The 24777-nt window shown below is 38.8% G+C and overlaps 1 protein-coding gene and 1 pseudogene across 2 annotated transcripts in view; both read right to left on the minus strand.

Moving 5' to 3' along the window:
- Positions 1–327: 327 nt before the first annotated feature.
- LOC144533052 (syndecan-3-like) lies at positions 328–5010 on the minus strand. Its single transcript, XM_078274143.1, has 5 exons — positions 4861–5010; positions 3083–3161; positions 2863–2954; positions 2658–2763; positions 328–2575 (listed from the first exon to the last, which is right to left on the minus strand). The coding sequence occupies exons 1-5, from the start codon at positions 4921–4923 to the stop codon at positions 2424–2426; spliced, it is 492 nt and encodes a 163-aa protein (XP_078130269.1). The 5' UTR covers positions 4924–5010; the 3' UTR covers positions 328–2423.
- An 895-nt stretch (positions 5011–5905) lies between these two features.
- The window catches only part of LOC144533838 (apolipoprotein B-100-like), a 47818-nt pseudogene continuing 28946 nt past the window's right edge, over positions 5906–24777 (minus strand). The window contains exons 31-50 of the transcript XR_013503473.1: positions 24290–24395; positions 23883–24070; positions 23585–23757; positions 22939–23230; positions 22756–22849; positions 22525–22632; positions 22216–22361; positions 18318–18438; positions 17972–18112; positions 17514–17831; positions 17186–17413; positions 14401–14668; positions 14136–14265; positions 13880–14014; positions 13593–13730; positions 13207–13332; positions 12865–12936; positions 10065–10186; positions 8899–9091; positions 5906–8414 (exon numbers count right to left, since the gene is read on the minus strand). The product of XR_013503473.1 is annotated as an apolipoprotein B-100-like (transcript). The remainder of the gene's footprint in view (positions 8415–8898; positions 9092–10064; positions 10187–12864; positions 12937–13206; positions 13333–13592; positions 13731–13879; positions 14015–14135; positions 14266–14400; positions 14669–17185; positions 17414–17513; positions 17832–17971; positions 18113–18317; positions 18439–22215; positions 22362–22524; positions 22633–22755; positions 22850–22938; positions 23231–23584; positions 23758–23882; positions 24071–24289; positions 24396–24777) is intronic.

Genomic DNA, 24777 nt, shown 5'->3' on the forward strand with positions numbered 1-24777 from the left:
AAAACTCCACTTATTAGCTTTTCGTTTAATAGGATAGTCTGGATTGCCCCAGGGTACCAGATCTTCAGCAGACCAGCGGGGCAAATTGTAATAATTTCATTGTTTTCTTTTAATACTGCTAAAGCAAATTATAAGGCAACACTTGCACTATTGACCCAATCTCGAGGCCCCGTCTTATAGAGGGCCTTTTAGCTAAAACCAAAACTTTATTTTAAGGTTGTTTATATATACATATGTCACATTCAAAAACCACTGCAATCCTCAGTCATCTTACTGTACTATGGTGTAACACCCACTGTGCAATAATAATAATAATAATAATAATAATAATAATAATAATAATACCTTTTATTTATATAGCGCCTTTCACGACACCCAAGCACACTTTACAGAAATTACTCGGTTTAGCTAAGGGAGGTTGTAGGCTGTGGTGAACAGGTGGTGTTATAATAATAGTATAATACAATAGCATAATACAATAGCATGTACATACCGTAATATCCTGTCATTGTCATACGTACATTTTAAAAAACTGTATACTCTCAATATATGTATATATATATATATATATATATATATATATATATATATATATATATATGGCACATATCTAGACGAGATAATGTGTTATATAGTAGCAGCCGATCATAATTCATAAATTTATAATTCATTGTTATTTACATTTAATATACACCCTTAAATGAGTTTCCCCCAGATTCTTCATTCATATCTCATATCACATGGACTATTTCTCTGACTGTAATGGGGGATAACACTGAGGGTTTTTGTCACAGTGGATCAATTATGTTTGGTACAACCAGAGCTGTAGACAGGATTTTAGAAAAATGCATTAGTCCTGCATGCAGCTTTGATAGGCCCTGTTACACCTGGTATGTTACAAAAGGGAGATGTTCATAGCAGACATTTTGACTTGTCATAGTAGGAAAAGCACAAGTGTTACTGATGAGGTTAATAATGGCTCTGTTCTATTCAAGTGTCCCAGTGAGATGCGACGGTGTGACAGTGAGCCAGCATGCACAATACCAGCACCATGAAACGGAGGCAGCTAAATGGAATTCAGCAATCATTCTTATTTTTTATTTTATTTTTATTTTTTTTACATCTGTGCTTTTCTACTGTTACATGTCAAATGTCTTCCATAAAAATACAAGCATTTTCTGTATAAAACCATTCTGGTGAAGTCACTCTAGATCTTAAATGCTACAAAAATGTTTTGAAAAAAGCTGCCACTTTAAAACAATAACATAGCAAACTGTATTATACATGGTTAATAATTAATTAATTACATAGTGCAGCTTTGGCCATCTTCTTTCAACCATAAACATAAGTCATATAAGATTATATGCACTGGCTGACTACACTTGCTTTCCACAAAAAGTTAAACTGAGTAGCAAAACCTCATTATCCTCAGTGTTACTTACTATGGCCCTGTGTACAATCAAGCAATCTCAAATCTTTGTTAAAGGTAGTAAATAAAGACAATTCTTCATATTTTGTCATTAATATACTGTAAATAAATTATCAATGAACTGCAAAAACATGTGCATTAAGTGCAAGAACCCTAGAACACCTTAGAGCAGAAGCTTCTCAATTCTCATGGACCCCTTACAAGATAGAGACTATACCGGGGCCCCCCATCTGTATGTCCCTTGGACTGATTCAATGTAGACAATTTTTTACACTTCTATAGTCTGAGTTATGTAAAAGAACAACAAAATGGAAATCTATTATTTGACATATTTGCAGATTGTAAGAGTTACAGGTTTGTTAGATTAAAAAGTAATTTTTATAGTAGTTATTATTATAGATTTAAAAATTAAAATAATATTTGTTGAACTATGAAGCCTTTTGTAAAAAAAAATAAACTCCTGGATAGGAGGAAAAAAAAACGGTCGGGGTTGTTTGCATTTCTTTAAATCAATCACAATGGTCATGGGCTGCGCTAAGCTCCACATGGAGCGACGGTGGCTCTGCAAAATAGTCTCGGGAAGGAACTTGTTTTGGTGGAACATTTGCACCCCGCTAAAGAAAACGCCACATACAATATTAAATGAAGTTAACTGTTCACACAATACAGTAACGTGAGCGGTTTAAATGATCTAGATATAGATATGGTTTAACGTAATTTGCTCTCAAAGTGACCAGAGTTTAGAACGTAAACACAAAGAAAGCAGAAGGTGAGGGACATCCGGTGGAACTACTGTCAGCGCCGGAAACTATCCGGTAAATGAACTGTCGTCGATCCAGACTAATATCATGATAATTTAAATGAAAGAATTTGAAAACTTTCCAGAGACGCCCTGACAAAGTGCCACAGACCCCTGGGGTCCCTGGTCCCTACATTGAGAATCATTGCCTTCGAACACAAACATTATTGTGAAAGTTTTAAGTTAAACAACAACTTATTCCCTGTCAGGTCTGTGATAATCTTCGTCTGAAGCCCTCTGCTGGCCCAGAATGTATCCTCCATTATCTTTCTTATGCCATGTGTAGATTAATAGTGCTGCCAGTGCAGCTGCAAGTGCCACTCCTGTTACTCCTCCTGCAATAACAGCTGTAAACATAAATGACGGAGTTAGAATACAGACACACAGTGAATTACTCTGTTAAATTCAGCGTGCCAAACTGCAAAGTACCGGCAAAGACATCTTTGTTCTCCAAGAAAGTCTTGCTGTTTGCCACAACAACAAATGCTGATCCGCTGTCTTTGTGTGCACCGTCAAAGTTCAGGACTGAAGAATCCTAAAGACAAAAGTAGAAACAGTTGCACAACTTCATTTCCTGCTCTGCCATCTACATTATAAGGTGAAGAAATGGTGATAGCCGTGAAAACAACTGTACATGGAGCGTATTCTTGGTTCCACCTCCTGCGTTTGCTGTAAACGTTCTGACATCTTTGCTGTTGGGGTGATACTCAATGTTTTCCATTTCACCTGACGAGACAAAGAGCATGAAATATAATGTGTTTGGTTTTGGAAATAAATAATGATATGGCCAACAGATACAACGTTAAGTAGATTATAACTATTTTATAGTCATTGTGTGTGGTACGCAGCATTACCTTGTTGTGACCAATCCCCAGAGCCAGAACTGTCAAGGTCATATCCTGATCCCTCCAAATCTCCAGGAAGGACAGGAAACTAATTACATGGAAAAAAAGGGATGAGGATATTTAAAGATGCAGACCACCACAATATTGTTTCCTGTCTTATTATCAGACTAACTGTATATTGACTCTTCACTACATCTCAGCAGTGTTACAGACTGTCTATTCATGTATATTGTGTTGTTATTACCTTATCACTTTTGCATATCCTCTGACTTCCTTACGCCTCCATTCGCGCCGGTTTTGTAATGCCTACCTAATCTGCACTTTATATAGCCTACTGTATATTGTATTTTGTTTTCTTGTATTTTATTGTATGTGAAACTGTATGTTGTCTTGCACGCTTATGCTTTTCTTGGCCAGGCCATCGTTGCAAATGAGAACCTGTTCTCAACGGCCTACCTGGTTAAATAAAGGTTAAATAAAAATAGAATAAAAAAGACATATGAACACAGACAAGAGGTGAAGGAAGCCTATATAATGTACTTTCCTTAAGAGGACAATACAGACATGAATCATGTCTCGGATACAAAGTCCCATTCAAGTATCACAATCTCAAAAGCACACTGTGGCTGACAAACCCATAGTGATGCAATCGTTATCACCAATAAAAGTGTAATGAGTAGAGACTATAGCTCGAATTAAAAGGTAAAGTCACTCCACCTATTTGGAAAAGCAATAAAGGCAACAGAACACAGAATCTTTTGTTTGGACTCAACACTTTTTTTAGTGATTCAGTTAATGTAGTAGCTCAACGTGAAACTTAAAAAAAGCAATTACAAACATTTCTTTTTAAGTAAACGATCCATTGAAATACTACTTTCTTAAACAGGGGGCATTTATTTTGAAAACTGTGCTGGATATTCATTAGCTAGACTAATTGATGGCCTGTATCCATTGTAACCAATATACCATATTAAAGCATGCTATTCTTAATGAAATAAAAACTATAAATTTTATTCACCTTTATACACAGGGAGTGAATAAAATCGATCTATACTCCAAAAATTGGGTAGAGGAATAAAATAATATTTGTTTTGGAAAATGAAAAAGATATACTGGGAAAAACCCTAGCAGAAAATAAAATGTGTCTTAGGTACTTCATTCTGTCTGTGTTGCCCAGCTGGAGACATTTCTCAAGCAGGACTAATGCTTAAAGGGATGCAGTTAACATTGTGTTTAACTTGAAATTGATCCATGGTTTGTTTGTTTTGTCCAGTGTTTGCATGGGTTTCTTCCCACAGTCTACAGACATGAATGCGAGATGAACTTTTCCTTAGGTGTGAATGTTTTCTGTCTGTGTGTGTTAGCCCTGTGATAGACTGGCCACTCAGGGCTGGACTCTTGTCTATTGCATGCCGAGTGGGTAAAGAATGAATGTAGAATTGAGACAACTAGTTTATTAATCAATAATCAATATCATTTTTTGATTAAATAGACATGAATAAGGAAATGTGCATGAATAAATCCGACTATTGTAGCCTACATTAAATGTCGGCAACTCTACCTAAAACTTAAAGAAAGAAGACATTTTTTTTTCATAATATAAAACAAGACCCAACAAAACAATAAGATCGTAAATATAAACACGCGTACAGTACAGTATTATAACACTGATTAACTTCAGGAAGTGAGAAAGGTGAGCAGGACATCGAAGTACCGTCTACACTGTTAAAAATGTGTCTACCACGTTCTCTTAATACATCCATGGTCTAATACTGAAAATGACTTACCGACATATTGATAGGATGTATTAATCCCAAAGCTAAAAACAAAAAAGATACAGATATCCCCATGTTGCAGTTGAGTTGGTGTCAGTTTATTTTGTCCTGTTCTTCCTCGTCCGCAGGTGTTCTGATTGAACATCGAGACTCTCCCGGACGGCCCAAACCCCGCCCACCAATAAAACATGTATAACTTGAGAGGTTTACAAAGGGCACCTGAAGAAAACATCTATTCATTGGTTTTTTTGTCGTTTTTAAATCATAAAATTATGTAATGGGACTTGGATAAATGTCCTGAAATTAAAAGTACTGAATTGCAAGAAACTATAGGAAAGACTACATACATGCATACTAATATATTTGGCTTCCCTAAATGTTTATCCATTTACAGGTCTACATTATGGTAGAAGAACATGAGTAAAAATAAAGTCTACATCAGACAAACAAACCTAGACTTTGTAATACAGAATGACTTATGTATTATTGATGTGTTAGCAGTATTCTAATGTCGTGAAAGAGCAAGGTTGAGCTACTAATTAATTCATATACCTTTGGGTAATCTATAACAATGCTTTATATGTTTGAGATCGTTTGTTTTGTATGTAAAACTCGAAATTTGAAAACTAACTAGGAGTATAGCCGGAATGTATTGGAGTAAAAAGTACATTTACCTCTGAAATATAGTGCAATAATAGTATAAAGTTCTACAACACAAGATTAGGCTACAGCTGTGTTTCTACCATCAATTGACTCTTGACGATGCACAGCTGATCTCATTTTAATTAATAAGACTTCTAAAACCAATTGAAATGTAATGGAGTAGAGGTATAAGATAAAATACTTTGGTACCTAAAAATTGTACCTAAAATACCGTACACACATTTATCACACTTTCAGTTAAAAATTCAGAATTTAAAAAGTTCCTTGTCAAAAAGTTGGTACAATACTTTAAAAAATTGCATGCGTTTAAAGGTGTAAGGATAGTTGTAACCGTTTACTATTTACGGGAATAGCTAAAACCGTTTGAAAAATACCATTCATAACAATGCTGGTCAAATGTTAGAAGAACAGTTTAATCATAGTCACAATTCTGCTTCCAAAAATGAGTTGTTTTCTTCATCTAACATCTGGAAATGTACATAAGGCCACCTGAAAATGTACATGACTTTGACAGTGTGACAAAACTCATATGTTCATATTTATATAATTGACAATATTTTACATTGCTTTTGCTTACAAGGTAGAAGCTGTTCCAAAATACAGCACTCTTCTGTACAAAAATAATTCTTGTCATATCCTGTGAAGTTTCCATGGTAGCAGAGAGGACTAAATGCAGCCTCAGTTTTAGTAGAGTGTTTTGTTTTCTTCTTTTTAAACTGTCAAACTTCAGAAAGACTAACAGTGGATGTTACAGCTCCGGTACAAATAGAGGCTGGCCTTTCCCATAACAGATTAAAAACAAAAACCATGCCAGATTGTGAAGCCATACATTTTTTTTTTTTTCCTTTAAAACAACACTTGATCAAATAAAACTGTATACATTATATTCAAGGGGAAAGGAGTGATGAATATACACACATCAAAATGCACATTTTTGCCTTTTTCTCCCCAAAAAGTGTAAAAGACATCCCATTTACAGCATAAACGTTTACAAATGTACAACTGTACAGACGAAATAAAAGCATCACTACAAATTTAGAGCAAGGCCTGTCAAACACCACGACTAGACATTTCTTTTCAATTAAACTAATAATCTTACACTTATTAACTGCACATATACTACATGTATTCTACAATTATTCATATGAAGCAAAGAAGCCATCACTACGAGCATTACATGTGAATTGTTTAGCTTTCGATGGCCCCACCAGCCTCCACCGATGCACTTGCATACCCAACCAAATGAAAAAAAGTTTTAAAAAACAAAAACCGAACCATTAAAAAAAAAAAAGGTTCTTTAAGTATCCCTTTCTTCAGCTTATCCCACTACTTCTAGTTCATTTCACCTCGGATGTACAATGCTGGGATAAGCTCCACTTCACAATATATATACTTTTTTGGACTACACTGACCATCAGGCGGTGGGGGTTCCATCATCGCTGCAAGTCCCCTACCCAAAAGCAACAATTTACTCATACATAAAGATGCTATACATTGCTAAACTACTTCTACGCAAGAGATGATTATTCAGTACATAAAGATACCCTTTCTAGGGCAGTGTTCATCTCAAAGTACAAGACAGATAAGATGTTACACAAAACATGATAAAGAAAAAAATCATTCCAAGGATTAAAACCTGTCACAGCATGCCAACACATACCCCACTCCCACCCCACTATCCCCACAAAAAGCCCCCCTACTACGGTAATTTCATGTTAAGATTATACCAGGTTACACACCCACTGTATAACCAAACCTCATGCTCTACTTCTATAAGTTAATGGTAGCTTTTTATTTTGCATAAACCCCGAGTGATCACCTGGATGAGGGACAGACGGCTCAAATGGGGCTCAGTGAATGCAGCAGCTCAGGTTGGTCAGTCTGTAAAATTAAGTACCGAAACTGTTCAGATAATTACACCAGGCAGACTACAAGCTCCTGGGGTAAACACCCCCTCCCCCCAAATTAGCCTGGAAAATGAGGCAAGAATAAGCCACCACTGGAAATCACCACCTTGGACTAAAGCACCAATCCCCAAAGCCAAGCTCACAAATGGGTCTCAAAGACCTCCAGGTGACTGTGGCACAGGACACATAGTACTCACCTGTGGACGGAGGGGTTTAAAATCCATCCATACTATGTAGTGCTATATTATAAACTAATCCATCAGCTGCTTTGGCATGGGAAAACACGTTTACTGTGCATGGGATAATATACAAATATAATATTCAATTGCCTAGACTTAGAACAGCTGACACAATAAGTCTGGTTACAAAACAAGTGGAATTGTTTTTTTAAAAGGATCACTCAGTTTAGCCTTATAAAATCACTTGCTGGTGTTAATTGTAGGAATTGGAAATTTCAGCAAATGTGTATACGTTTTTTTTTTCTACAGAGAATTTACAAGGTAAAAAACTAAATGTACAAGAGAATATGAAAACCAGTGAAATACATCAATTACATCATTAACAATGGGCTTGTGCTTTACCCAGGAAAGAAAATCGGCCTGCTGACTGTGGGGGCCACTCTGGGGACCTGCACCAGGGGTGGCAGAGTGGCAGGGATCAGTTGTCACAGCGTTCTTAGGTGAAGTTGACGTCTTTTTTTTTTTTTTCTTTTTCTTTTTTTTTTTGGTAATTCCCCAAAAATGGGATAACAGAGGATGTCAAAAGCTAACCCCTATGGCTAAGGAGCATCTCTCGTAGGAACAGGGGGGGGTTTGGGGGTCGTACTCCTCCACTTCTTCGAGGGGACCCGGGATGTTGACATGACTACATGAGGCCATTCGGGGGGCCACCGATGGGACCCAGTTCAGATCCGCTCTTCATGTAGTACTTCTCCAGCTTGGCCAGAATGTGCTTTCCGTAGGTGTACTTACGTAAAGTGGCAATGTGAGGCCGGATCTGAGAAGGGAGAGATTGCAAATTTCAGCAGATTCAAAAGTAGAACTGAAATGATTAGTGGATTAATCAATTAGTTGATCAAAAACTTTTTAGTAACTATTTTAACTCATTTCTGAAGTAAAAATGCCAGAGATGAACTGGTTCCAGCTTCTAAAAGTAATCCTTAGTGAAAGTAAATTAAATATTTTTAGGTTTGGGACTATATTCTATACTCTGTTTTTGGAGGCAAGTTACAAAAGAATAATAGTTTCCACATCTGGCTCAAATGGTTCAAAAAGTCCAGTTTTCTGAGGTTAGAGGTTGAAGATGTTGTATTCGATCATTGGTAAACTGTATGTTTTGGAAAAACAAGGGCACATTTGTTCAGACTTTTTGCACTTAGTCCAAATAATATGAACTCTTACTAGCTGTGCACCCTTTTGATGTGCATATACGCCCCCTCATTCCATATCTTCATAATCACAGATTTAGTAGTTTTACCAACCTTGTGCATGATGATTTTGCGCTGAGCAGGTTCTGCCATGTCAATCATTCTTTGGACAACATAGTTGGCGTACTGGTCCTTCATCATGGTGTACAGAGCGCTGTGGGGCCCGTCTTTCTGGCAGCACACTTCATCTATCAGCAGTGCTCTCTCTGCGCGCGAAGAGTGGATCACACACTTCTCCACAACATTACTGAGGAAAAAAAAAAAGAGACAAGCTTCAATCACAAATGCATTACACAGCAGAAGGAGTCACAGCACTGGCCAGTCACGGTGGATGCTTTTTATTTTGGAAGGCTGAATGTTTCAATTGGTTTCTTTTTTTGTCCACATTGCATTTGTGACACATTAAAATGTAAGGCCTGTCGGATTTGATGTATTTTGAATTGATGTTCGAAATTGCAACAGTGGGAGGTAAAAAAGTAAAAAATGTTTGTGTGTGTGTATATTTTTTATATATATATATATATATATATATATATATATATATATATATATATATATATATATATATATATATATATATATATATACATACATATATACATACATATATACATACATATATACATACATATATACATACATATATACATACATACATATATACACACACACACATATATACATACACACAAACATTTTTTACTTTTTTCAAACTCAAGCTTTACTTTTTAAGCATGTTTTCCCCTCTAGGATGGTTCAGGGAAACAGGCAGTACTTTTTAAGTATGCCCTTGCAGGCAGGCTTTGGATTAACATAAGCATGACTGTAGGCAGCCTGACTGACCACCCCATAATACAAACCAAACTCCAAATACCAAAAATGTGATCCATGGTCATTGGATGTTATTGTTTCATGCAAAAATGCAAATTTCATTCTCAATTTTAAAGCAGAATATTTTAACAGATCATTCATGTTGAGCTGTGATTGAAGAAAAAATAAAACAAGAACGTATAAAATAATTAAAATTACATTCATTTTTAAATTATTGGTGAAAATAAAATGATTTTGATAATGATTTGGTTATTGCACTGTGCTCAATTAAATACAACTATGTACTAGATTATGAAATATTTGAGGTCTGACAGTGAAAAGTTAAATACATAGGTAGACCTCAGTAAAGTCTTCATATCTGTCACTACATTAAAACATATACAACTTACCTTGCAAATTTGTGTTGGCTGAGGACAAGAACCTTTCCACGAACCTCTGCAACTATCTTGCTCTTATCTTCTGGTCTGCCGTGCTCCAAAACATGCTGAATGACGTAGTTACCATATTGATCCTGCAGGGGGCAGTGGAGGTGTGAGCGCAAGAATAAATGTCAATTTCAATTGATTGTCACAAATAGGATCCGTGCGACACCCTTTAATCTGATGCTCATGCACTTCTTTTCACCATTGGTCTTAATCAGTGCGAGATAATCATGCATCTCTACAATGATAGGTAGGCGAATGAGTGACACCCCCATTTGAAGTCTTACAAATACCCTTACGTCATCACTGCGGAAGGTCAGACAAAACAGATGCTGCCGGTTTGGAGTGTTGCTAAATAGACAACACAACCAATAGCATTGTTGCCCCTTCAGAAATGGTTGATAGACAGTTATGGGTGTAATTTTAGTGTGACAAGATAGAGACAAGAACTCACCTGACCAAGCAACAAATAACACAACTCTGAATTGATCTTGTTAAAGTAGTAATTTGTTGGGTAGGTAATGTGACCTCCACCTTTAATTTGGTAGTATTTGCCTTAAAATCCATTTCCTGTCAATCTGTTTTAACAAGAACCTGCATTATTTTGCTCCTGGACTTGACTTTAAGCCAAGTACTCAAGGTGAAGTGATTTAAGCACTACTTATGAACACTTTAGTTGTCCAAAAAGGTTCAAACTCTCTGGAAGCTTCTATCTAACAATTACAGTGAAATCAAGAAGATGAAAACAGGAAATCAGATTGATCAGGAGATGCTTTTGGCAAAGGAGAGAGATTATCAGACAGCAGGCAAGCATGTGCCTCGTGAATCCTCTGTGGCATAAAGCAAGAAGGGGGAAAAGGCGAGAAGAAGGCGGCTCAGTGGGTTAGGAGAAGGCCTGTAGTTGGAAGTTGGAGAACTATCTAAATGTTAAATTAGATTCTTTACAAGGGTTGCAAAATTCCGGGAATATTTAAGGTGTAAATTTACCATGGGAATTAATGGGAATAAAACATAAGACTTATTTGCTCAGGCTGTCTTTACCATGTCATAAGTGGACATAATCCATTAATTTGCCAAATAAATCCATGAATTATTCAAATACATACAACATGAAAATTGTGACATGTGGTGAGTTAGCTAGCTAGCTAACTCATGGGGAAAGGTACTTTGAAAATTCCAGCCCACAATTTGGGCGGTGTGCAAATTTAGGGTTTAAAGTGAACAACTTATTTATAAATATTTTACAATATAATTCCCATGCTAAGTTACTGTCAACTTTTACAGAGGAGCAATAGAAAGCATCCTGACTGGTAACATTACAAACTGGCAAGGGATGTGCATGGCCCGGGACAGGTTGGCTCTGCAGCAGGTATTCTATTCAGGTATATCTACTGAGCATCACTGATATCGGTGAGGTGCCTGCGCAGAGCCCAAAACGACATTAAAAAAAAAAAGATAATACTATCTAGATTATCGGTTGATTGATCAGTGTTTGTCAAAGCCCAAGAGGACATCCTCAAATGTCTTGTTTTATCCAAAACTCAAGAGTTTTCAGTTTACTGTCAGAGGAGTGAAGAAACCAGAAAATATTTACATTTAAAGCGTAACTCTCGCCAAAATGCAACCTCTTTTTGTGAAATGTACCCGAGTCAAACTTTCGTTTAAAAGCATATTTAGGACTGAATCGCCACCGCTTTAGGAGCTTTCCATCTTTACTCTCCTCCCTGTTATGTTGCATTCGAAAATCGATGGTTTTTGACTGATAAAATGGCTGTGGCCGGAAACAACAAGACCTACGGTGAGTTGTTCAAAACCTTTAGTAAACTGTGTACACAATGCTTTCGTTAAGGTGTAGAGCCCCTGGTGATACTTGGAGCAAAGTTTCATGTTGTGTCGAGCCTTCTTAGTGTTTTAAAAATAGCTATTTTGAGGCTAACATAAAAGTGCCCCCAGCACTCCCATTCAAAAAGCCATTTGACAGAAAATACGGTAAATCTTAAAAGTGGCGATTCCGTCCTAAATATGCTTTTAAAACGAAAGTTTGACTCTGGTACATTCACAAAAACTCTAGGTTGCATTTTGGCAAGGGTTACACTTTAAGAATCTGGAATCAGAGATTTTTTTTTTTTTTTTTTCATAAAAAAAATTACTCCAACCGATTAATCAATTATCAAAATAGTTGGAGATTAATAGTTGACAACTAATCGATTAATCTTTGCAGCTCTAGATAATACCCACCCCAGCAACAGCCTGTTCACCCTGCTGTCGTCTGGCAAGTGATACAGAAGTATCTGCTGTCGTTTGTTTTTAAATATATCTCACTCCAGTAATATAATCAAAACTTACATGAAAGCATGCAGTCCTTTGGCTGAGACAGGTCAGTAGTGTGTGGGCTGCACATGTGATGGAACACTGTGGAGCACTGTGCATGCAGAGGGTTGTAATTTTACTGAATTCCTATTAAATGGGATGCTGCCAAATCGGTACATGTGATGGAAGAGTGTGCTACTGAATGCACTGCATGGTTACAATTCATTGGGCATACTTTTAAACCAAACATGCCATGTCCAATTTTTTTTATAATGACATTGTTCAAAAATTCCCCAAATTCCCGAGCTTAAGTTCCCTTGGAAATTTTCCGACCCTTTGCAACCCTATTCTTTACACAAGAAAAGATAATAATAATAAAAAAAAAATAAAAAAAATAAAAAAAAGGAAAGAGGAAAGGAGCACAGGGACATCCGCGAGAGAGGCAAATTGCTCTGACCTTGAACAGTGCATCGCGGGACACTGTATAATATGTTTTGGGTGTCATCTCCAATGATACGCCTTGATATTTCTAGATGGAATAAGTGAGGGGGTAGGGTGGATGTTTAAATAATCACATATGTCAGATGTAACGACAGCTAACAGAACAAATACATTCATCCTTACACTTAGCAGACCACAACTACACAGGAACAATGACAAGGTGAAAATATGAAATGCTAAAAACATGAAGGAGACATGCAAATACGACAAGATTTAACACATCTAACAAACAAACATACATACATCTGCAATCAATGTAAGCTTAAAAATGAGACCGGTTGGAGACAGATGTGCTTACCTGGCCCAGCTGTTCAGAGTGCTGATGCAGCTCCTCCAGGATGGGCAGAGTCTGCTCCTGGGTGCAGTGCTCCAAAATCCTTTGGATAACTCTGCAGCCATAGGGGTGTGTGGAGAGCACAAACACCTGCGAAGAAAGAAAGAAATAAGAGCTGATCAATATATAGGTGATTTCACAAAAAATATAGCATGGCTGCGGCTGGACGAAAAGGTAATACTAAGCCAGTGTTTATCCTTGGTGATTATTTTACCTACGGAACTATGAAATAATGCAAGCAATTTTTTTTTGCCTTACAATTACTTACCACTCAATGTTTTGATTACCTGAATGAAACATATGTGATAAATTACCGGCAGCTGAGCCATTGCTTATGATACTAAACCCACCTGTCCTTGGAAGGCATCAATAATGAACTGTAGGGCCTGAGGTTGGACACACTCGATACACTTCTGCACCACGTGATTGCCATTCTGGTCCTTGACACACTTCAACACGTGGCCGTCCAGTTCACGGACAATGTCACTCTAAAGAAGACATTAGGAAACGGGGGCGTGATTGTAACAGACGTCAGTGTTGAAATTGAAGATTGTAATATGTTGGGATTTATTTAAAAAATCCTCAATAAAACAAGGATATCAAAAACATTGTTAAAAAGAAGTATAATCCCACTTACAATTACCTGCTGGTCTGAGGAAATGGACTCCAGAGCTTTCTGAATAACCCTGCAACCATACATCTGCAAAGCCAGGGGAAGGACGTGTCCACGGATACGTGTTGCCAATGCCAGCTTCTGGTCTATACTTCCAAACTGCACAACCCAAAAGACAAACTCACACGATTGCACACATGCTACAGAAAATAAAATCTGTTCTAGTTAATCTTGTGTAGTTACTGAAATGACACCTAGAAAAATTCTAAACAGTCCGGACCTCAAAGAACTTTTGGATGACATAGTTCCCAAATACATCAGTCATCAGTTGGTATGCTGCTTGCAGAATCTCTCCAAACACCATCTGCCTCTCAGCTGGAGTGGCCCTCTCTAGCTTCTGCTGGATAAATCTAGGCAGAAAAGATTGAAATAGAAAAAGTAGAAATGAAAAGAAATTTGTCAGACTACACTAACGCAATGCACTCCCTAAGGTTTACAGTTTAAATGTCAGAATGGAGCAGCCTTTTTGAGCATATTTTAGCCACCTGGATCCATGCTGGTCTTGAGAGAACTCCACCATGTGTCCGGGCAAGTCCCGGAGTTGGAGGTTTGGGAAGCGGTTGTTCCTGAAGTCTTCTAGTAGGCGGCTGCGTCCGGATGGCATGACATCAGAGCGACTGTAGCGGGGCCGAGACGGAGGGAACAACTGGCTGCTGGAATTGAAAAGACTTGAAGTCCCTCCGGCGCTCCGGTACTTGGCCTCAGCTCCAGGCGCTGCAGAAATGTAACGCCCGCTGCCATTGGTGAGGCCACCTAGGAATACAGAATGACCGGATAGTGTTGTATTACTGGTGGCAGTTGAGCATGATTGTTATGAATGTAACACTGCATGCCTTGGGAAGCAAGACATTTCTGAAAAATATTCTACTTTTTAAATAATAATTCTATAAAATTAATAATATTCTGGCGACAGCAGGGGCCAGTAGCTCCCATGAACTCCGCTGTTTTAATCTTTTTGCCTTGGTTACTGGAGAATGTATGACCTAAGAGAGATACGCTCAACTTCAGAGAAAGGAAGTGCCTGGATTAGATAAAGTGCAGTGGGCCTTGAGACAATCATCTTCCGACCACCCAGCTGGACCAGCCGGTTCAAGCTCCACCAAGGGCAATGTGACCCGGCTGATGTCCGGAAAGTGGAATGGATGAAATAGGACTCAGGATGGCACAGCAAGGGGAGATCACAGACTGTTGTTCCCACGTCTTGCAAAAACCTGGCTTCATTGCACCATCCCAGATCAGCGTGTTCCACGCTGACAGAGCACAGAATTCGGGTGGGACGAAAAGAGGCAGACTCTGCATTTGCATCGGTAATGCTTGGTGCTCAAACATAGTCAAAGTTGAGGGGCAATGTTTCTTTTATGTTGAATCTTTAATGTTAAGATGCAGGTCATGTCTTCACAGAGAATGCCCCAGTGTTTTTGTTGCTGCCATTTACAGTCCTCCTGATGCCAATTCAAAAAATGCAAAAATTTGTTTAATACTATTTGTTTAATTTTTCTTGTGCAGCATGAAAGGACTACAAGTGCATTTCGTTGTGCAACCCTGTGTTGTAAAAGTAAGGGATAATCTCCTCAAGGCAGGGCAATAAACAGTTTGATATGCCCGGCTTGTGGACAGCTTACCTTCCGTTTATTCTACTTCTTGCTTGCCAACATAAAACAATTCAAATACTTTAATAATTATGCTCTCTTATTCGTATTGCATCCTTATTAAATGTATACTCTGTTTGAGTTCATCTCCCTCAAAAAGTAGTCCCCTTTAGAACTACGGTGAATACCATTAGCTCAGCTGTAGCTAATTAGTTTAAATAGCAACCACACTGACAACAGTGTCAGTCTATCCTTCTGGTGGCTCTTCCACTCGGTGAAAACCTTGATAGCAAAGGCAGTTGCCTTTTTTTGGGTTTGATTCAAGGGCCCCGTCTTCAATTGTACGCAGCTCCTCATCTGTCAGATCTCTGAAACGGGTACCCTGGTCCTTGTCTTTCCTTTTGTCATTCCGTCATCCTCGTCGCTCTTTAACCAGTCCTCAAATGTCTTCCTTACTCCAAATATATTAAAATTGACAATGAACTCGTCCATTTTTAAAACTACGGTGAATAACGTTAGCTCAATTGTAGCTAACGTTAATTAGTTTCTATAGCAACCACACAAGGCTGCATCTGATCACTAACGTTAGTTTAATAACGTAGTTGCTACATTGTACCTCGCTTGCTAACTATGTATCGACTGACCCTCCGATAGATTTCCAACACATTTTAGAAACTAAACGAGGTTTATTTTTACAGTGGACCTCGTGTTTGAAATTTCTGTGATAGTAGATCAATACGCCGCTTGTATTTTTTTTTCTCTATTTTATGACGCTGTGCTCAGTCAGCGGGCAACCTGCCGGGTTAATGCCCTCCTCCCAGCCAATCAGAATCAAGCATTCTTAAACGAAGTAGAATAATGACAATTAATGTGCCTTGAAATCAAATCATGTAAAACACAGCAATGGCTCTTTGTCTCTGGGAAAACATAGTGAGTGACCTTTAATTGAATTAATGAATTTATACTGAATACGCTTTTGAAAAAAGCACTACTGGGTGTAAAATATCTTCTTTAGTCAACTATATCAAGTAAAATGTTCACTATTCCCATGGGCTCGCATTGCCAGACCTATCTCCACAGATCGGTGGAGTAAGGTCTGGCTACACCACACATACATTCTGGGTTAGGAGAAAGAAATGCTCTGGGTTGTTTTCATTCCTTTAAACCAATCACATCGTCTTGGGCGGCGCTAAGCTCAGCACGCAGTGCCTCTGCAAAATAGTCTAGGCAAGGAACTTGTTTTGGTGGAACATTTGCACCCCGCTCAATAAAACACCACATACAATATTAAATGAAGTTAACTGTTCACACAGTACAGTAACATGAGCGGTTTAAATTAGCTAGATACATGGTTTAACGTAATTTGCTCTTACCAGTGTATACTTTGTCCATAGCAATCCCCAAACGGTCCCAAAACATCCCAGTTAGATAGTGAATGTTATACACACATTCCTTTTAAATCTTTACAATCTTTCCCCGAAAGCATTTTCTTTAAAACTTGCCATTTTCAGCATGTAGCTTGCTAGCTTGAAGTTTGTCGTTATCGTTTCCCGAAGCGAAAAGAGTTTGAGAACAACAACACCACACAGAGTGGTAGGTGAGCAACATAGATGTCAGGCAGTTATTCTGGAAATATACTTCCGCTAATCCAGACTACTATTCCCATAAATATAAGGCTTACCTAGGTGAAGGCTGGAAGAGGATCCATGAGAGGAGGGCAGAGAAGGTGGAGGAGTGAGTGGAGAGTGACCTGGTGTGAGGCCAATGGGGCTGGGTGAAGAGGAGTAACCAAGGCTGTTGTAAAAGGGTTGGCCAATGGGAGTTAAACTGCTGCCGCCGCGCTTGTATAGATCAGAACTTGCCAGCAGGGAGTCCCTGCGAGATACACTGCTACTGGTAGAGCTGGATACTGCAAGAAAAAAAAGAAGAAAAAAAAACAGTGTGGGAAAACAGACTCCTAAAAGTAAAGTTTCTTTAATCCCCATGTAGCTTGTGGCTAAGTCACTGACCAGAAGAGCCGAAGCCTCCAAGAGCAGAGCCCAGGCCTACGCCGAGGGAGCCGCCAGTATTGCTGAAGCCCAGGGAGGAGCTTTGTGGTGGCGGCGCAGCAGAGGTGTGTGAGAAAAGGGAGCTGCTCTGAGAAGTGTTAGGGACTGATCCAGAGCCGTAAAATGAGCTAGAAGGCAGGCCGCTGCTCTGTGGGGGAGCCTGCTGCTGCTGCTGCTGCTGCTGCTGCTGCGGTTGAGGTTGAGGCATGGAGCGGTACAGCCCGTTGCCTGGAGGACCAGACATATTGTTACCGGAGCCAGATGCTGACACCGCAGCTGCTGGTGGTGGGAGAGAGTAGAGTGTGAGGGGTAAAAGCAGAGCTGAGGTCAGAATGACCCTGAGTGGTACTAATTAAATAAGAACAGGGATGAGTAGATATACATACTGAAATTATGACGACAGGTGGACTAGTACTTACCAGCTTGTGCTGCTGCAGGGTTGATGAGTAGAGGGGTCTGGACTAGACGAACTGGCCCACCAAGACCAGCCCGGGCACCAGGGCCCATCACCAGGGCCCCAGTCTGGTCATAATAGGCTGCAGGGGCCAACACTTGATAACCTGGAAAGATAAGGAACATAAAAAAGGAGCTTAGCAATTATGGATTACTAAAAATTAAACAATTTATAAAGTCACTCAAAAATAAGTGTTTAGTGTTAGAACAATGACTTAAAACGTACATACTACTACTTTAAAAAAAAAAAAAAAAAAAAATTCTTAAAAGAGCAGTTCAAATGACATCAAGTAGTGAAGATAAATGTGTTACCAGACATTCCCGCGTATGCCAATGCAGGGTTCGCAGCAGCTGCTGCAGCTAGAGATTCCTGCTGGCTCTGTTGGCCTTGCCCAGGTGTAAGAGGTCGCTGGTTGTTTCCTGTGCGCATCACCTGGAGGAGATGGTAAGGATACTGTCACACCCACAGGCTACCAAAATACTGTTTGAAAGTTCTCAAACATATTCTGTATTTAAAGCGCCTGAAAACTTGGTTTCAAATCTTAAGTATTTCTATATTAGATTAAATATTTAAGACTAAATGAGTAACAGTCAAAGTTTAAGTTCAGCTAATCTTCATCAGGACTGTGTGGGTTTGGTTTGTTCAGATTTGATTACAGTAGCCTAGCAACATAAACAACTCCACAACTGTCATCACATATTGATTCAAATGTTGCTAAATTTTGATTGGTGCACAGGAGTATGTGATATCACCTTTTTCCAACTGAGCTCCACCCACTTTAAACACATGACAGGAAGACAGAGAGAAATCCCTCTTTTGAAAAAAAACTAGGGCTGTCGAAATTAACGCGATAACGAGTGCGACTGTGGGGGTTCTAATTCACAATAATAACCGGCTCACTCTTTTATCCCGCTTATTATTTTAATACAGCTTATTACACGGCTACTCATACAAAGGTTACCTGCTGATGTCAGGACTCAGGACGGTTAACCTTACTGCTGATGAGCACGGCTCTCCAGTGGAAGCCAGGTCGCCCCGGTGAGTGAGCTAACCTTGATGGAGCTAACTAATGCTGTTTCCATTAGCTCTGTTAGCGATCCCAGTTTCCTCTACCCTCTCTCTGTTTTGATCTGCTGATCAGCAGTATGAGCACAAACATCGATATTAAAAAAAGATTTTATTGATTAAAAAATGGTCCGCCTGAGTCTATGATCAGAACGTCGCCCATGGCAATGGTCTGTTATGCTTTGCAATGGTCTACAGAAATAGCAGATCGCAGAATGCCGTGATTGAACAGTCCGAATCAAGTATCGTCATAAATTGTGTTATTAGTACAAGTAATGTATTTATTCAGGTTAATATGCCCATCTATTGTTGCTTGATGGGCTGGAGTTTGCCATATTATGCTTTCAGTACCTTTAGAATATTCTCCAGAATAACCTCAAACAGTATTTGTCATTGTTTTGGATTGTTGCAATAATAATAATTTGCATAAAAGCAAGCATATTTGTCCTCCGCCATGTTGATAAGAGCTATTTTACAAACTTGAAAAAAAAGTGTGATTAATTGCGAGTTAACTATGGAAAATCACGTGATTAATAGGTCTGTAACAATTATTAAATAATTGTCTAACTGCAATTTTTTTTAACATAATCACGGTTATTTCGTATAACAGCAATTAAAGCATTTTTTTTTTTAAAAATGAGATTGTCACACTGTTTGGATCCATCAAACGCGTTTGCAATACCGGCGTAGCATCACCTAACAGTAACGTTAGCTAGCCTATGATACTATGTATTCCTACCAGAGGACGCCCCAACCGCAGTTGCAAATCCTTTAACGCTTTCGAACGTTAAAAATCAACCGAAGCACCTTTACATGTGTCCAAGTAATGTAGTTAGGCCGTCTGTGGTGTTTAATCTACTATGGGGCTTTGTTTAATTTGTAACATTACCGTAAATGACGACGCTGTGGCAGAAATGGCCGTTATTCATTAACACTATGCTAACGTAGTTCCACAGGGATTTGTGCTTTTATTTTTCTAATCTGTACAGAACAACTTGTTCGCTAACTTTTGCTAAGGTCTTAAGGGCTATTGATGGTAATTGTAGATTTTGTTTAGATGTGCCAAATTGTAATTATATAAGTGATTATTATTAGTCATATATAACAAAAGATGTATCCTGAGGTTCATTTAAAGTTTTCTTTGAAATAGTAATAAATTAATAAGAAATTTATTATTTCACTAAAAGAAAATTCTATTGTTAATCGCAATTATTTCTGGGACAATTAATTGTCCAGCAAAATTTGGAATTGTTACAGGCCTAGTGATTAATCGTGATTCAATATTTTAATCGATTGACAGCCCTAGAAAAAAACACCACAAAACAGTTCTAAATTCAACAGAAAGTTAGTGTGTTTGTGTGGGACCCAATTGCTCAGAGCAAAAAGCTGAATGAGGAAAAAAGGTTTTCGGGGCCTTTAAAGCTTCCAATCAAATCACATTTTGCATGCGAGAACCTGCTCTTCACATACATTATAGAAAGTTTATTGGAAATGCATATTGAAGCACAATACTCTTATATAATGAAGACATCAAATCAAATGAGCATTTAAAGATCAACAAAATCTGAGTGTAACAGCCAGACTAAATATATAAACCAGAAACAACTTCTTTATTTAGCTTCAAATAATTTGGCGCTAAATTACCATATAAACTTTTCTCTTTCTTGACTAACCTGGTCAAGCTAGTTTTCTGGCTAAGCTTTGCCTTAGGCTTAAACAGTGTTACAATCAATCTGACAGACTGTAACCGTGTTTTCTCCATAGTACTTTACCGCTGCATTGTTAATACTAGTACTAAATATTTGATGCATTCTACTTGCACTGCAAATTGACATGGACTGCACTTGTCTATTTAAAATCTGAGCTATCCGTTTTTAGGATATGCACAGCATTTGGATCAACATATTTTAAATGCACTGCAGTTAAAATAGCTGTTATAGCACCATTTGTTCTCTCTAAATATCATTTAAAAATTAAGAAGCAGACGCCCAGAAAGGTAGGTATAAGTCAACAGTGGTTTTGTCTTTACTCTCCATATCAGGGTTTTTCCGGGCTCAAAATGAGGCGATACAATTACTAAAATAAAATCTTTTTAACTGCCTGTAATAATCCAATGATGTCTGCACTGTTTTATCTGGCCTCCTTATTCTCCTCCTTGCCTTATAAAGTAAATCGCTGATTCTACGAGCCATATCTGCAAAACTAAAAAAACATTACACTGATGGGATGTACCGTTAATTCTGGAAACCTTTAAGAAATTGGACGTGCTTGGATGCAAAATAAACAATATTCACCTGATTGAACAGCCACAAAATATCAGGGCGCTGCCTGACACATTCCTGCTGTAGGGAAACAAGACTAGGTTGAAACCTGTATATGGCTGGACCGTGTTTGATCAATGTGCTAGAGTGTGGCCAAAAGTTACAGAGTCAGTGGGGTCTATATCCCCTAGAAATTAAATGTTCAACTGCAATTTTCTGTAGTGGTCCCAGTAACATTTGTAATATTAAAGTGTACTGAAGTAGCACATCACACAACATGGTTAAGCTATGTTTGAGAGTGAGAACATGACATATCTTGCAAAACAATTTGATTCTGCTGGCAAAATCGTTTTCCAGCAACCTTAAAAACACAAATACCATCATGTACTGTATACCCTGCCAAAATGTCAAGGTATGAAAAAAATATATACAGCCCAAGCCTACTGTGCTGATGATACAGTGTCACCACATCTGCAATGGCCTAATGCTGCAATTGCAGTTACAAATGACAGAAATCCACCAAGTGCAACCCTTCATGTTTTCCATGAGGACACCTTTCGGAGTTATGTCGAGAACAGGTTTTTCCCTGCATAAAGAATTAGGAGGCGGGCGCCTCGGTCAAATCTGTCCCACCTCCTAATTCTCTATGCAGGAAAAACCCTGTCCATACTATAGACTTTATTATGTGCAGCATGTATTTTAAAGACATGACATTGACCAGACTTGCATTAGTCTGCCCACATTAGCTTTGAGTTGTTTATGAAATAGATAAATCCTGGTGCAATTTCTCATTCAACATACGTTTTTTTTTTTAAAATGACCTCTGCTTTTCGGAGCCACCTTAATGAAACACCTCTCTGATCAATAGCACAACACTTCCTACCTGTTGTTGGCCTGGCCCTGGCCCCTGATTGGATGCTTGCTGATTAGCTGAGTGATTTGCAGTTGATGCAGCCTGTTGTTGAAAAAGGTTGGCCGGGTACACACCCCAAGGAACACCATAGTACTGTGGTGGAACCACTGTAGGGCCTGAAGAAAACATTTTGATGTTACATACACATGTTGTACAACTGAGCAAGACAGTACTCTTTAACTGAACTTGGCACAACAGTATTTTGTATAAAAAAAATACATCAAATTAGAGCTTTAGCTGACAGTTAACAAAAGGGATGAAAATGTGCTGTGTGATCACCTGCAAGCGTGGCTGCTGCTGCCAGCCCAGCGGCAGTGTAGGGATCGGTTCCAGGGGGGCCAGCATTAATGATGTAAGGGTTTGGCACAAAGGCAGGAGCAAGGCCAGCTGGGTAATATGAGGAACAGTAATGTAATTCATATTTCCATATCAAATCTCATTCAAATGACTATGCCACTGTAAAAACAGATCTCTAGAGACAAAAAGTAGTTCAATTACACTACTACACACCGAGATGCTGCTGCTGGGCTGCAGCCAGGGCATATTGTTGTTGCTGAGCTGCAGTGAGCTGTTGAACAGTCAGGGTATTAGATCTCTGGAACAACTGGAAAAAAGAAACAAAAAAACAGATCACAATCTGCTGAGCCAACATAGTTAGATCTCTTGAAAGATGTGTTTTGTTTTACAACAAACCTGCTGCTGTGAGTTGTAGTCAAACAATCCTACTGGTGTCCCTGAGGAGTCTACCTGAATCTGGTTCCCAGCATAGTCAAACTGAAGGGACTCCACACCGGCTTGCTGCTCCATACCTCCCATGTTCTGAGCCTCCTGGTTATGGAAGTCCTCAGGTGCCTTATTTTGGGCATGGTTGTGTTGTTGAAGGACATGTGGGTGGTGCTGTCCCATCATCTCCAACCCTGTCTGACTGGGACCCATTCTCTCCACAGCCTCAGTGGGAGAAGCTTGGCGGCTTCCAGGGGTTGGACTGAAATAGTAAAGAAGAGCATATGCCACTATTAGTACAAAACATTGCCTCAGACAGGAGCCCTAGCAACATTAATGAGACTATAAGCCTTTACATTTATATCACACATTCATTTGGACAATTTCATTATGTTTATGCTTCACTGCAATGCTCAAATTTATGAAAACATTAGAAGAACTGCAATACTATGTTAAAATAGCTTTTGGTATTCTGAAATGGGAGGATTATCTAGAACGAGGGCTGCAAAAGAGGTTGGAAAACTAAGCTCAGTCTCAATTTAAAACCACAATAGTCACAAAAGCATCAAACAATAGGTAGCCATTCACCTCATGTTACAGAAAAAGGAAAACATACTTGAAATCTTTGCAGTCTCTGTCCATGCCGTTTAGTAGACCTCTTCCGTTGGCTTTAGCAGGATCATTCTCATCTCCCACCTTCTTCTCTGGGCTCTTGTCCTCTTCAAAGGGGGACACTTTCTCTTGGACATCAATCGTGTCTCTACCATCTTGGTCAACATCTCCTCCACCCTGTATTTATAGAGATAAAAAAAAAAAAATAGATTAGGTAAGACTATGTACCAGTCTTGAGAATAAGTTTTAAATAAGAGATGCCCCTCCTTTTGAGTTAGAAGTGAGACAGAAGGTCAACTCACATAGCCACCATTCCTGTAGCGACCATCCATCTTGTCACCAGGAGAAGAGCTCAGGACGTACTCCACCATGCTCACCCCCAGGCCTCCACCTTCTGAGCGAGGTGAAAGCACAGAATTGGCATCACCATTGCCATGGAAAGTCTGGCCTGGTCGCCGCTGCACCATGATTGGCTGAGACACTGAATGATCTGAATGAAAAGCTGTGATCAAATATCTAAATAGTTATGTACATAAACTATAGCTGTTTAAAGACCCAGTCAGATGAAACACAAAAAAAAAAAAAAAAAAATTCATAGTTAATGGGTGACGCATGATGCCATTAGAATATCAGATATTATGATTTCTTTATCTTGAAGAAAGAAAAGCTACATGAGAATACAGCTCACAAAGATATAGGAGACACTCACGAGATGATCCCCATGCATTGTCCCTCCACTCCTCTCCAAGAAGCATCCCTTTCCTTCCATCCTTGGCCAGCTCATCAGAATCCCAGAGCTTTTTTGCTGGCAGAAGCTACAAATAAATTGTACATATTTTCTAAGCATTAAGGTCATCGCATGTCAAGTGCAATGTAATATTTGATATACACCTCCATCAACAACCATAGCTTATTTAAAATTTGATGTATAGAGAAATTAAAGGTGGTATGGTTCATGAAAAAACATCCGAACCGATCGGTTCGCTTGTCTCGGTTCGGAGCGTGTGTGTCGCACGGTTCGTCAGTACACTGTTAATGTGCACTAACCACTTACTGCCGTAGTTCCAACTTTCGACACCTATGTTAAAACACTTACTGGAAACAACGAGGGGGATGAGCTTGACGAACGCAACACATGGCAGCTGATTGGACGAACGCGTCACGTGGTTCTTGCTGCTCCCGAATTTCAAAATAGAC

Source organism: Sander vitreus, chromosome 18 (genome assembly GCF_031162955.1).
Source record: "Sander vitreus isolate 19-12246 chromosome 18, sanVit1, whole genome shotgun sequence".
In the NCBI taxonomy this organism is placed as follows: Eukaryota; Metazoa; Chordata; class Actinopteri; order Perciformes; family Percidae; genus Sander; species Sander vitreus.

Excerpts from the sequence above, each read along its gene's own strand:
- LOC144533052 (XM_078274143.1), bottom strand. The coding sequence starts at position 4,923 with ATGGGGATATCTGTATCTTTTTTGTTTTTAGCTTTGGGATTAATACAT. Across the intron at positions 3,162-4,860 it reads TACATCCTATCAATATGTCG|TTTCCTGTCCTTCCTGGAGA; the intron begins GTAAGTCATTTT and ends CCATGTAATTAG. Across the intron at positions 2,764-2,862 it reads GAACCAAGAATACGCTCCAT|GATTCTTCAGTCCTGAACTT; the intron begins GTACAGTTGTTT and ends TTTTGTCTTTAG.